Source organism: Grammomys surdaster, unplaced genomic scaffold, assembly GCF_004785775.1.
Source record: "Grammomys surdaster isolate TR1022 unplaced genomic scaffold, NIH_TR_1.0 212, whole genome shotgun sequence".
Lineage (NCBI taxonomy): Eukaryota > Metazoa > Chordata > Mammalia > Rodentia > Muridae > Grammomys > Grammomys surdaster.
In genome coordinates, this window is record NW_021604657.1 from 2,947,132 (window position 1) to 2,962,093 (window position 14,962).

At 40.7% G+C, this 14,962-nt stretch overlaps 1 protein-coding gene across 1 annotated transcript in view; it reads right to left on the minus strand.

The window, feature by feature from the left end:
- Positions 1 to 14,962, minus strand: part of Nbas (neuroblastoma amplified sequence) — a 285,612-nt gene that overhangs the window by 238,692 nt on the left and 31,958 nt on the right. The window contains exons 10-12 of the mRNA XM_028772232.1: positions 12,830 to 12,968; positions 6,650 to 6,718; positions 1,805 to 1,933 (exon numbers count right to left, since the gene is read on the minus strand). Of these exons, the coding sequence (XP_028628065.1) occupies positions 1,805 to 1,933; positions 6,650 to 6,718; positions 12,830 to 12,968 (337 nt within the window). The remainder of the gene's footprint in view (positions 1 to 1,804; positions 1,934 to 6,649; positions 6,719 to 12,829; positions 12,969 to 14,962) is intronic.

The following is a 14,962-nucleotide window of genomic DNA, read 5'->3' on the forward strand; positions in this document are numbered from 1 at the left end:
TAATCATTAGTCTTCACAGAGAAAATACTCAATCACACAAAGTACATTATAAAAACTAATAAAGCAGCAAATTGCATGAAGAAGGCCTCAAGTGAGCTGAATCTACAATTTTGGTAAAGGACTGTAAAGGAATGCAGGGTAGAAATAACATTGTTTTCTTCTCAGACAACAACTGTAAGCTGGCTACATTATATACTGCCATATAACCAATTATTAATTCATTCACTGGTCTTTCCACTCCTTCCCTAGCATCCCCACAGAGGGAGGCAAAGCTCTGCCCTCCCTGCTGGATCAGGCTCACTTGATGACTGCTAGAGAAATGAGAAAAATACATCTGTCCAAGTATTTCTCAGAACATAGGATTCCTCTTTGAAGAAGTCCAGTGATTCAGCACACACATGCTTATACATCTGGTAAATGACACTATTATGCCCCTCTCTGATGGCTACTGCATTTGCACATTTGTAAGTGTCTGCATAATGAGCTGCACAGGATCGTGTGCCACCCAGCCAGGCTACAAGGTGCTATTCCTCCCTTGAGTGCATTAGTCTCAGACACTAGCTCCTCATTTGCTCAAACACACGTCAGTACTTCTAAATGCAAACACTGTTAGTCAATATTCTGAAAAAAAGGATGGAATTTTGATTCCAACACATAGTGATTACATGTTAATTTCTTTTTGCACTATTTTACATGTATTAAAATAGGAATAAAATTACTTTTTACTAAATAGAGTTGTTTTAAGCCAAACTACTCTATAAGAAGCCAAGCCTCAATGTGGAAATTTATTTCCAAGAATTCTCCTCCCCAACACTACAATTACAAGCCTCTCTCTCCCCAAGCTTTTCCTTTTAATATTAAAATGTTACCTTTTTTCTGTATAATTGTCTTGGCAAGAATATAAATATCTTAAGAGCACAGACTGATATCTACCATATTTCTTACTGCAAAGATAAGCAGAGATTCAACATCATGATTTTATGATGATGTTACCATGGTTATAGGAACAAGCTATTCCGTTTTATGGAACAGTTAAAGCTAAGCCTTGTTGCATTTACTATAGTGCACCAGATTTTAGTACTACATATGCTAAAGTCCCAACATAAGATACACAAGGCAGTGTGACCACTTCCCAGGACACAGGTGACTCTGACTTAGTCATTTGTTCATACTGCATAGAAAAGTTACCTCCTTCACCTTGTTCTAAGCGGTGTCACAAGTTCTCTATATTTCTGTAACACAGTAAGCATTTACCAGGGAGAGGCTTGGTCAATTATTTACTGTGCTCCCTGGTACATATACACTAACTAGTAGCTCATGAGTAATGCACCTCTGAGGGGCAATAATGAAATCAGTGTTTAACCCAGAAAAAAATCAAGACTTGTCTCCAGGCATTGAACGATTGTCAGATGATGACCTAATGTAAAACAGCACAACCAGGGAAAGTTTTTTTCGGGGGTGAGAGGTGAGGGGGTGGGGGAGGGGGTTGGTTGGTTTTGTTTTGGGAGGGTGTTAGTTCGAAGTTGTTGTTGCTGTTGTTCTTGAAATGTTATAATCTCCATTCTACTTTTATTTTTAGCATTAAAGAACAAAGAGTGTCCTAGGACCTACTTGTTGTGCGGAGTGTACCCCATGACAAGTTAGAACCGCTTTTTCAGTGGCTTGTCCTTATTGGTTGATATAATTTGACGTAAGACTATGATGGATTTGGAAAGATAAGGATAAATAATAGCTGTGCAGCTGAGAATATGAAATTACTACTGTCAGTCCCCAGCCTCAGCAGTGACTCTCCCAGCAGACACACCTGCTCATCTTGACTCCAGACTCCTTGCTGCTTCAGAGATGGAATGGCCCAGATGCTCAGCTTCCCTGAGAAGTGAATTGCCGCAAGGAGGCTCCCGTCAGGAGAAAGGCTCATCTTGAAGATTCCATCCTGTACAGGAACAGTGTGGGCGGTAAGCACAAAAGACTTGCGGACACAAAAGGCTTTCAGAATTGAAACGGTGCTTGGCAAGTTTGCATGTTACACGTCATCATGAGCAGCGCAGGACTGCCAATCTCACACCGAGCTCGCTGCACCGCAGCATGAGGGACAGCACTGCTGTTTTGGCAAGTTTCTTGCCTACTTTACAGAGTTACAGTTTACATTCTTCTCCAGACCCACATGTGCAAGCACCAGAAATGTATTCCCAGACCAGTCAGCAAGATTTCCCAATTTTATAGTTCTGCTTTAAAAAATTATGAGTTCTTGGAAATATACACCCATAGTTGGGAGTAATGGTTAAGGGGTATGTGTTTTTTTTTTCAAGGTGAGAAAACTGTTTTTAAAACTGGGACTGAGATGGCTGTACAATTCTGTGCCGATAATAAGAACCAGCAAATCACTAAAAGGTGACTATAAGATTTCAATAACGCTATTTCACAAAGTCATTAACCCACAGTTGGCTCAACACAATTTCATGTACCTTCCCACTTACATCAAAGAACTAGCTCAAATATTCATTGGATCTTTTCTTAATTAAAAGCACTAATTAATGACTTCTGTTACTGGCATCAATATGTAAAGTAGGACTTATACCTTCATGCAAACACTGTAATAAAATTTCAATCTTCCTTAAGACATGGGAGCGTTGTGATGTTAAATAGTGTTGTGTGGAGATTAGTTTAAAATAGCCCACTTCCTTCAGGTGCTTATCACCTATATGGAACACTATAAATGAGTGCTTTCCATTACCTACACCCTTCAACTGTACAAGCGATACTAAAATAAAAGTACTGAATACCAGTGAATGCATTCAAAATGTTCTGAAGTTCTACATATTCTTAAAGAAAGAAATGTCAAATTAATAAAATGTAATTTTCTAAGTGAAGCTCCTCTAACATTCCATAAGTACTTACTGAATATTACATAATGAACAATAAATACTGCATGCCAGGTTCTGCTTGTGTACTCTGATGGCAGCAGTAAACAAAACACAAATCCCTGCCGTCAGGAAGAGTGCCAGATGATAACGATCCAACCCTTGGCTAATCTATGAGACCCTAATTTGACTCCAAGTGGTTGTTCTTTTAAGTTTATATATTTTAGTCTAGTGTAATTTAGAATAAAGAATATAGAATGGAGGGGACAGGAAGGGAGAAAGGAAGAAAGGGTGGAGGAGGGATGGAGGAGGGAGGGAGGGAGAGAGGAAGGGAGGGGAGGGAGGGAGGGAGGGAGGGAGGGAGGGAGGGAGGGAAGGAAGAAAGGAATCTTTCAAACTGAGTGACAGCCATCCTCAGTAAAATTATGAAGAAGAAAAGAAGGCTTGAGAAAAAAATCTCCAAGCCAGTTCCACTCAAAAATCTGACTAATTCTAGTTATTATTACAGTATTAAGGCACACCCAGCACAAACAAAGCCAGTCATTTAGAGCCATATGAGACGTGGGCACATTAAACCAAGATTTTTAAATGAATGTGGAAGTCTGGGGAGATGACTCAGTGAGGAAAGGTGCTCACCACAAAAGTGTAAGGATGTGAGTCTGAACACCAGAACCCACCTATAACCCAGGCATGGTAGAATGCATCTGCAATCCCAGGCTCCTGCAGCAAGCATGGAGGCAGAGACCGGAGTCTCTGAAGCTCTTGGGCCAGGTAACCTGGCTTACACAGCGATGAATAATGAGATCCTTTCATAAAACAAGACAGAAGACAAGGACTGACCCCCATTGTTGCCCTCTGACCTCTACATGTGAGCATGGAATGAGCACAGGAACATGTGCACACACAAACGTGCACATCTTATAAACATATCATGTATATCTACCAACAAAACAAACTGAAATCCAGCTACTAACTATTGGTCCTATTGTCACCACAGAGAAATTAAAAGATTACTAACAACCACCGTCACACACCAAGTGAGTGTCTATAATGTGACAGTCACTGATTTAAAGTCTGACAAATAAACATGGAAAAAAACTGAACCAAATAATAGCTGGATGGTTACACAGAAAACGGCAGATCATTTTAAAACATTTATAGCTATAAGAAAGGTTTTGTTTATTTTTTCATTTGTGAGAGAGACAGGTCTTACTCTGTAGCCTAAGATGGGGCTAGAACACTTAACAATCCTCCTGCCTCAGAATGCATCTTAAAAGAAAATATAACTGCTACCAAACAGTTGCATTATCTATAACAGTTATTTTATATAGAAATAGAGTCGGTCATCCCTCCAGAGCACAGTGTAACTTGTGGTCTTGGCTCCTCTTGAGTACAACACACCCTGCTTCCTAGTTCTTCAACTGTCCAGCAAATGCTTTCCTCCACAGCCAGAGAAGTCAAAAATACCACCTATCAAATCTCTTCTAAGAACAAGCCTGAGTCTATCATGTCTGGCTCAGTGTACTGGGTGGGCCACTTGTCTTGAGACTTCAGCTTCTTAATCAAGAAAACAGACATTATCACGCCAGTCATAGGGCTTCCTGTGAGATCCTGTGAAATTACCTGCTAGTTAGACTTTGTTCTCAATAGGAAAAATCCTTAGGTTTCTCCCTAAGCCCCAACAGCTCTGAAATTACAGCACTAAAAATCTACAGGCTACAAATAGAAATGTCTAGGTACAAATAAGATAACACACAACATTCAGATATTTTCTGTAAAGCACTATGTGTAGGATACTAAATTCAAATGTGTTCTTTCAAAGCCCAGACAAGTTGAGGATTTGGGGACACTGTGTCACAATGCAGGATCAAAATACAATGAAATTAATTGCTTGCTTCTCTCTGCGTTGCTCAGTCACAGAAGATCCTGACAGAATGAACAAGAGCAAATTCCACCTGATGAGAATAAGCAGTAGCCTGGGCACAAACAGCACACAACTGGAGCTCCCTGGTGGTGCGACCATAAAGAGAAACGGTCTCTTCACTCTCTTGGTATGATCATACAGACTCACATCTCCTTCTAAGAAATCAAATCAGCTGATGTATATTTCTAATATGAACCAGTGATGGCACAGCAAAGAATCAAAATTATCAATCCCCTAGATAGGTCATATTCTAAATACTGCTATAATTATATCACCCTAAACATACGGACATAGAAATTATAACCTGTAAAGCCAAATCCCAGTCAGTGTCTGTGGATTCTCTCGCTGCTGGAGCCATCGGTGTGTCTCAATGACGGCACAGCCACTCCTGACAGCTGTCCCGACACTGGAACACCCAGCCTCTTCTCCCCGCCTGGGAACTTCCTCTCCTCAAGGTTCAAACCAAACCATGCCAAAGGCTGGATGCTTCCTCTCCTGTACTTCAGTTGGTAGCAGTGTGTGCTACTGCCCTGCTTTGCCCTGCTTCGCCATGCTTTGCCCTGCTTCTGGGTCTGCCCCTATCACACCGTGGGCTTTAAGAAAATGTCCTGCACACTACCCACCTTGAAAATGGGATACTAAAGCTCTGCACGCTCTATTATACACAGTCAGCAGGACAAAAGTAACAGCCACAGAGAACTCTTGTTAAAGGTACAGAGCAAGTACTTAGAACTCATTATGGAGAATGCAAAGGAGAAAGGGAAACAATATCCCTGAACATCAATATGGTGCTACAAACACCAACACAAGCAACACAGCACATTAGGAAAACAAATTTCAAGGCAGAAGCCAACTCATTTAGTCTTACATATGCTTCTTTGTCTGCAAATTAAAGGCAACTCCAGGAAATAACTAGAGAATGCCAACTAGAAACTCATGTAAATGTGCAGAGGATTAACGATAAGAGATCTTCTAGACACAGGGGCACTGCTACTATTCAAACCTACAGAGAGAATGGCCACTCCATCCAGAATACAAGATTGTGCTGAAGTCAATGGCAAGAAATAATTAGAACTTCAAATATACTAAATACTAGCGTAAGAACTCTCGTTACATTCTTCCAAAGACAAGAGTAAGATCTGATGTTCCATACAGATGGAGCCTCCTGTAAGAGTCATGGTAGTAGAGACAATGTACCCACCTCCCTCAGAGGCAGCTGCTGTGTGGATGGTGGATGTGTAGGACAAGGGTTTGTTCAAACAAGATATTCACTCTCTAAGAGAACCATTTATATTCTGTTATTATAAGATTAATACATCCTAAAATATACAATTTTTCAGGAAATTTCTCTATAAATATTTACTGTTATTTACCATTACATACACCCAAGAGGCGATCTAGAAATCGTTCAAGGTTTATGATGGTTCCCTTGATCAGATAAAGAAGTGCAAGGCTACTCCAGACAGGATTAGCTCACAGGGACTCCAACTTATTAAATGGTCTAATCTATAGACAGATTCCATTTCAGAATTAGAAGAAGTGGAACTGTAGAAGGTGAGGCCTGGCTAGAGGAAGCACCCGGCACCTCTTTCTGATTCTGCCCACCCTGCCCCTCCCCACTGTGAAGTGAGCTACCCCACCTGCCTCCCACTGCCCTGAGTGAACGATCATGCTCCATACACTTTCCTTTACCCTGATGGTTGCAAACTTCTGAACCCATGAGCTTGTCTGTCCCTGATGTGTGCCTGGTATGTGGCTAGTCTGACAAGATGCCTGGCTAATGCAGGTGTCATTCACTTTACTTTATCCCTGAAGAACTCTGCTGAAAGAGTTTGAGAAGCAAAGGTAAGCAAATTCACATTACCTGTTCTTGTCCCTGGCGAACGTAAAACTTGACACTTAATAGCTTTAATAATCCCAGTGTCTTTGGCACCTACAAAATTAAGATACATCATATAAAGAAAGATTAATGGAATGTTTTTCATTATCTAAAATCCTTTTATCAAGAAATAAAAAGCACAGCAAATCAAGTATTTTTAACAGTAGGTAAGAGGAGCACCCATGGGGCTGAAGATGCGGCTCAGTGAAGAGGTGAGTGCTGTGTTCATGAGGCCGGCCTTTACACATACAACATAAGGGAAAGTGCATGTGGTTTCAATATGGTACCAAGTCCAAGTATCCCGGTAGTAAAGTAACTTAAAATAATCGTAATAATTATAATCATAATAATAATGATAGGTAGATGCATGGAAGGATGGAAGGAAGGAAGGAAGGAAGGAAGGAAGGAAGGAAGGAAGGAAGGAAGGAAGGAAAGAAGGAAGGAAGGAAGGCAGATAGTCAGTCAGTCTATAATCCTGGCACCCAGGAGGCAGAGGGAGGTGGATCTCTGTGAGTCTCAAAAATTAAACAAACGAGTAACAGCCACAGGTGTGGAGGGTCTTATTATAAGGCAGAAGAATCTACCAAGTGTTAAGGGCTTACAAGATAAGCACCATCAAATACTTGTATCAGTAGGCAAATAACAGGTCCAACGCAACTTAGGTAAAAGCCACTGAATGTTCTCAGCTGAGGCTAAGGTTGACACTGACTATCACCATGAAAAACTTCAAAAGTTCCCATAGGAACGTCATTCATTTGGAACAGAATCTATTCTTTCAAAATCCAAAGAAAAAAAATAACACTTAGAAACCAATATTTAAAACAAGAAAAGAAGTGACTATAATTTTTGGAAGGGAAAAGGTGTTATTGAGAATGTCAAGAATTTGGAGCTGATTTGCATGCCCTGATTTGGGAATTATAAAATAAAATAGTACAGACACTGTGGAAAAATTTAGTAGATCTTCAAAGCTGAAACAAAATTATCATATGACCTAGCAATTCTTTCCTAGGTCACTAAACTGCATGCTTTAAAACAACTGATTTTGCATTGTAAGAATTTGACCCCAATATTGTAATAAGCAAAACTGAAGCTAAATTTGGTGGCTCATCCCCATCATTCTCAGGACTACCACAGAACTACTGTGAGTTTGATAGCACCCTATGCTACATACCAAGTACCATCCTAGCTAAGGCTAAGTAAGACAATAGAATACAAGAGAAAGAAAACAATGTAAATGAGAACCATACAACCAGTTTAGCTGGAATGCTAATACTACCTTTCAAAATAATTTTACATAAAAAGAGAAATATTATTGAATCCCAGTATGTCATGTCCATTGCTCCTGCATGGGGATCAGGAAAGACAATGGGGAAAGTTCTTCAGGGTCTGAGGAAGAAGTACATTTTGCCAGCAGAAGTCTTAAGGATGGAAGAAGCAGAGAAGGAGGTACAGCTCACTGCAAGGCAAGTAAGAAGCTCTGTCTGCAGAGCCCAGAGCCCTTGCTACCTACGAGCATCTACAGAGCTCTGGAGTTCACTCTACCAACAAACACCAAGCACGGAATTTGGAAAACATTCCAATATCATTACAATGAGAAAGACTCATAAATATCTTGTAGAAAATCAGAGACACACACAAAACTCAACAAATTCTATAAAGTTAAGGGAAAAGAAAATCAAAAGACAAAAATTCACATACATAAAGATAATCTACTCTTGTAGATTACCAAGAAATGTAAATGAAAATAATGCTTTAAGTAGAACTTAATGTGCTTAAGCAAGAATTTATGGACATAGGAGACACTTTTTAATGGCCTTGAAACTTAAAACATAACTAGAAAGAAAAGTTGAAAAAAATTTAAGGAAAGAAAATAACAAAATGTGAACAGCAAAGAGCATCAGCATGTCTGTAATCTCAGTGGCTGGGAGGACGAGGCAGGAGGAGATGTGTGAGCCACTGACAGGAATGGAAAGGAAAACCAGCAAGGGGGTGGGGGTACGGGTGCGGGTGGGGGTGGGGGGAGACTGGGAGGAACAGAAGAGAAGGTGAGCAGCAGCGAGAGAGGAATTCCAGGCATACAAGCACAGTGCTGGGCAGCAAAGGAACATCTGCACACAGACAAGGTGCTGGGCAGGCAGGAGAATTTCATGGAAGTACTCATTGTAGCCATTTTTTCAGTAAAGTAAGATTTCTCAGAGAAACAAAATCCTCAAAACACCAGTACTATTTCCATAGGAGAATATGAATAGTGAAAGGACCAGGATCCATAACAAAACTTCAGTGAACTTTTGTTCACCTTTCCACCTCTTATCTAAATTCTGATCTTAAAACTCCAAGGAGACAACAATAATCACCATGTATATTGTCTTAAGAACTGCCTTCACATAGATTGCTTCATTGGATCCCGGAAAAAGCCTGAATACACAAGTGGCAAAAGGGGGGCTAGAATTTCAACATCAGACTTTTTTTTTTTTAATTTTTTTTTGGGGATATTTTATTTACATTTCATATGTTGTCCCCTTACCCCCACCCACCCGGGAACCCCCTACCCCCTTACCCCTCCTCCTTCTTCTCCATGGATGTAACCCCTACCTACCCCCCATTCCCACTTTCCCACCCCCAGGGCATCCAGGCTTCATGAGGTCCAGGATCTCATCTTCCACCTATGCCCAGCAGGGCCCTCCACTCTTACATATTCAGCTGAAGCCCTGGATCCCTCCCTAAGTGCTCCCAGGCTGGTGGTTAGGACCCTGGGAGCTCTGGTTGATTGGTATTGTTGCTCTCCTCATGGTGCCACAAATCCTTTCAGCTCCTTCAGTCCTCACTCTAACTCCTCCATTGGGAACCCCATTATCAGTTCAATGGCTAGTTGTGAGCATCTGCCTCTGAATATGTCACACTCTTGAAGGCCTCTGAGGAGACATCCATATCAGGCTCTTATCAGCATGCACTTCCTGACTTCCACATCAGCATCTACCTTTGGTGACTGCACATGGGATAGATACTCAGGTGGAAAGGTCTTCAGACGGCCCCTCCTTCAGTTTCTGTCCCTCACTTTGTCTCCATGTTTGCTCCCTTGAGTCCTGAGCCTATCTATACCTGTTCTCTGTTTATTGAGTTCTAACTGGGCACTGTTAGTTTACTGTACTCACTTGTGGAGCTCACTACATTAGTATCTTTATATTCCTAATACTTGGAGCAACAATTCAGTGTTGAGCTATGAATAAGTAAAGCCATGTCACATATAGAACACTACCATTCATTTGGAAATATTGATCAATATATATACATATGTATTAAATTTTGCATCATCTCTTTTATAACCTGCAAGCTTGTGGGAGACTGGAATATACATGTGATCAAAATTTTTGCAATCAATACCTGCCTACCACATTAGCAACCTTCAACGAGCACTAAGAGAGGAGGCTCTAAGTGCAGCATCCAGCACCTGATGAAAGAGACAAACGTTGCAACCTCAAATTACTCTAAGGTGAGAAAGGCTCTATAGAAGGATTGTAAGATTAGCTGCAAGACACATTTAAAAGCTACTAATGGAATCAAAATACATTTGCAGCATTTCAAGAAGTCAATCATACAGCAGGGCATTCAATCTGCAATTCAATATTTTTCCTCACTTACTTTGTCAGTGGACAAGCAATTTTCCCCTAAGAGAAGCAAATATCAAAGCCCCTTGGGCTTGAGAAAGGAGGGCTGTATGCAGCAGAGTGCTTTCCAATACTCTGTTGAGAAAGAAGCCCCCGAGCACACAAAGGAACCCAAAGGGGAAAGGTCTGCTGCTGGGTAGCACCACTCGGAGAACTGCCCTCTGCAGAGCTTCCTGAGCAGAGCTCTTCAGCGATGCTCTACTGAAAAAGCTCAGTGCCCACCTTCTCTTTCCTTGTCTCTTCCACACTCACATAGTTCTGTCCCTTTCGGACATTTGGACAACTCTCAAGCTATAGAAAAGACAAGGTGATCACAGGACGAAAGTCTACATCTCTCACTGCTCCGCCCAGTGATTGACACTGCTGTGCAACACGGGTTTGCTTTTCTGAATACACAAATGCTTTTTTTTTAAGTTATAACTTGAACCATCTGAAAATAAGCCATAAGCATCATACTAGTTTGGGCAAATTTGAGTGATTTTTCCAAGATCTGTTTGATTTAACTCACATGAAACTAAAAAGTTACAAAAGTCAAAGAAAAACAGAGCTAACAAATTCTTACAAACATGAAATAATGTGTCCACTCTTACAAAAAAAATAAAATATCCACTATGTACGATGACTCCCTACCTCATTCTTGTCTTGGTCAGATAAAGATAACAGTCACACTGTCATAAATCAGAAATGCAGATCACCTAATGTGAGGGAGGGGACTTGCTATAAGTACCCAGGGGATCCGATCCAAGGCCTGTCTGCCTGTCTTCAGTTGCAGACCGCTGGTCGATCTTATAGTCCAGGGCTGAGAAAGGGGGGTAAATAACCTGCCTCCTCCCTATGCTCTGAAGAGAACATAGCCAGGTGGGAGAGCAGATACATGGATCATAAACAGAAGAAAACAACAGTACTCCGTAATGTGAACTGCGGATATCAGCTGAATTAAGGTTTGGTGCTACATAAAACAGTAAATTGGTATCATAAGTATTACTTTGCTGGATTAAATCATAATTACATATTTCAATGCAGGTCAATAATGCTAATGAAAGACTACTATAACTGCCTAGGATTTCCTTTCAAAAGCACTTCCTTGGGAATTTTTTCAACACCAAGCCATTCACTGCTTTAGAAGATTACTTTTAGATCAATACATTTTTAGAAAAATAACAAGCCAAATAAAATCACTATAAAAACAAGCAACCTAACATATGCCCTTACACTGTGCTTTAGTTTCCTTGTTTCAGCCCTCATTCTAAACATACACAACTGCTCACTACACCACAGGCGTATACTAAGTACAGGTATAAAACCTTGATCAACTGTTACTTTAGTACATTTCCCCCACACGTGTGAGTAGAGTGCAGCCAATGTGATGGGCTAATTAGCACTCACCAGTCTTAAATGATTTCATATTTATGGACACACCGAAAACTACTTACAATCTTCTTTCAAACTAGGAAGGGTCATGTAGTTAGTTTGATGAATGAACAAAAACCATGTCACTTTCTCAGATAAGTCTGTGAAAACTTCCACCTTTAATTTCTTCCTGCCCTTCCAAAAGCCAGCAGTTGAGATACTGGGGCCTCAAGAAGTCAGCTCCCATGGAGTCTTTAATCATGGATTACAACGAGCTACCTGGAGAAGACACAGCAGGCTTGGCCAGGGATTCTGATGTGGCAAGCCACAGACATTTTAGGTGTTCCCATATGCTTATGTGATTGCCTGATTTTCACATACAGTCCAGCCTACACTACACTACGAACTAACTTATTTATGTCAATGGTAAAAAGCTGATGCAAGAGGCAGATAACAGTTCGCATAAACATACATGTATATCATGTTAGTTAGGAACATGAGCTGGGGAGTTCTGTGAACTTAGACCTAAACCTTCACTGACTAGCTATGCAGCCCAGACCAGAGTATTTTCTGACTCTTGCTTGCTAACTTGGGTTTAATCAGAGTACCCACCTGAGGGGCACTGAGGTGCGCTAGCGCAGAGTAAAAGCACTCAGAATAGTCACCAACACAAAACCAGCTTATTAAATCTTAATATCTAAATGAGAAAATACATGTAATAAAGAGATAGCTAGACTGGGTTGTTGTTTTTTTATTTGTATATTATTTGTATGTGTAGTTATACATGTGTGCACACCAGAATGTACAAGAAGAGGTCAGAGAATAACTCTGTGCAATGAGTTCTCACCTTCCACCTTTGAATGGGCTCAGGATGTAGAACTCAAGCTGCCAGCCTTGCAAAGCAAAAACGTGTACCTGTTGAGCCATCTCAAAGACCTAGACTCTTTTTCTAATACCTGACAATACCATTACTAAAAGGGAAGCCAAGTCAAGTTCAATATACTTTACTATATTTGATATGTAATAAAATACTAAAATCATACTACCATTGCTTAATCTTCCTTTTTTGATACAAAATTTTCTAGTCACAATGAGTTTCTTTGTCTAATACCAATTAGAAAATAGTTGAGCAGATTGTACTAATTCATACCTCAGTGACCCTGTCTCCACCATTAGTAACTTGCTTATAATACGGTGAGCCTGAAAGGACTCTCCATGCAGAAAGGCCACAGCTAGAAGCTTTAGAAATGCCCAGTTCAGCAGTTTCACAACCACCAACCAGTAAAAGCCTAAAAATGACAAGAAAAGAATTAATAATTACAAAGATGAACAAGATAATAAGAAAACAAAAAAATACAGAAACAGGTATCTTTACATAGAAAGCTAAAATTGTTGTCATCATACCTAGATAATTAGTATTTTAGAAAGAAAATCTAATGGTCTTTCTATTAGAATTTCACCTTCACTGGTAGAGAAGCAAAGGGCAAATATTTAGGCACCTAAACTCATACAGAAATTTAGAAATAAAGAAAATTGTCTTGCATTCACAGCCAAACAGTGGATGGAGCTTGGGGACTTTATGGAAGAACAGGAAGAAGGATTGACGGTCCTGAAGGGGACAGAAACTCCACAGGAAGACCAACAGAGTCAACGTTATAGCCTGGATCCTTGGGGCTCTCAGAATCTGAACCACCAACCAAAGAACATACTTGGGCTGGACCTGAAAAAGGGCTATCCCAAAAGCTGTTATCTGTACGTGGAATATGTTCTAGCTGGGCTGCCCTGTCATCAGTGGGAGAGGAAGTATCTAGCCTCAAAGAGACTTGAAGTACCAGAGTAGGGGGAATACCCAGGGGGAGGGGGCACCACCTGCTCAGAGAAGATGGAAAGGGGAGATGAGGTGACCAAGGGGGGTTGGGGGGGGGATTGAGCAGGATATAAAGTGAATAATTTTTAAAAAATGAAAGTAGGCCCTAATTGCTAGCAGAAGAGTATGTTACCTTCTCCTGGGGTTGGTAGGCTACAGTAACTATAAGTCTGTATCCCATCTCTGCAGACTGGAACTGGTTTAGGGTTCCATAGGCCTAGGCCCAACTCAAGAAGACATGCATGTTAGGGCTACTACTCAGCCACAAGGCCCTCCATAACAGAGAGCATCTATGCAGAGAAAGCCAAAACAAGAGCATGTGAAGAGATAAGAGAGACACTTGAGACCAAGGGAAAAAGAGTTGAGGGATGAGAGCACATAGATGCTGAGACAGATGAGTAGAAGGGCTGGAGAAAAGAGCCACTGGGAATACAATCTCACTAATAAAAGCCCCAAGATTTTGGGTTATTTTATTCATCATCTCTAAAACTACAGCATCACTTCTCATAACTATCCCAGAATGTAGACCTACAACTACTTTCTTTCTCACTAGCTAGCTATTTATTGAGATACAGTCTTTCTACATAGCTACATAATGCTGGCTGGAACTCACTATGTAGGCCAGGCTGGCCTCAAACTCACAGAGATCTACATTTCTCTCTCCTGAGTGCTGGGATTAAAGGCCTACTCAATTATGCTTAACAAAAAAAAACAAAAACAAAACCTATGTTTAAAATTTTTGTTATTATTATTATTTTAAATAATGTATCCAGTGTTTATATGCATGTATAAAAAAATAAAATAAAGAAGAAAGAAAGAAAGAAAACTGTCTTGAACTTGCATTTGCAGTTTGCACACACTGGCTTTATCAACCCTAACCAGAATTAACAAAAGTTGAACAGCTTCAACCAAATACAGAAATGCCAATACTATACCTGATGCAATGTGGCACAGCTGCAGCCTCAGAAAGACATGGCAGCAGCTGGGTGTGCTCAGTGGGAAAGGACATACAGCAATAACTTCTCAGAGGTAAGACGAGGTGAACAGCAAATGATTAATGGTTCACTTCTGTCTGCCATGCTCCATTAGCCAGCTACAGGCCAGTTACAAACAGCCTACCAAATACTGGAAAGCAAAAGATGTTACTATGCAGCTACTGCAAGACTAAGCTGGTTAATCATGGAATCCAAGCAGTCATTTCCTGCAAGTTACATTAGGTTCTGCACATCCAGCAGGGTCCTATATAGGAGACCTCACAATCACTTCTGCTTAAGGTGGAGGGAGGAAGAGGGCGGGCCAAGGTAGGGCCAGGAAGATATCAGTGGGTAAAAGCACTTGCATGCAAGCCTAACAACTGAGTTCGGGCCCCAGAACCTAGGTAAAAGTAGAAGAGAAGTGACTTCACAGAGTTGTCCC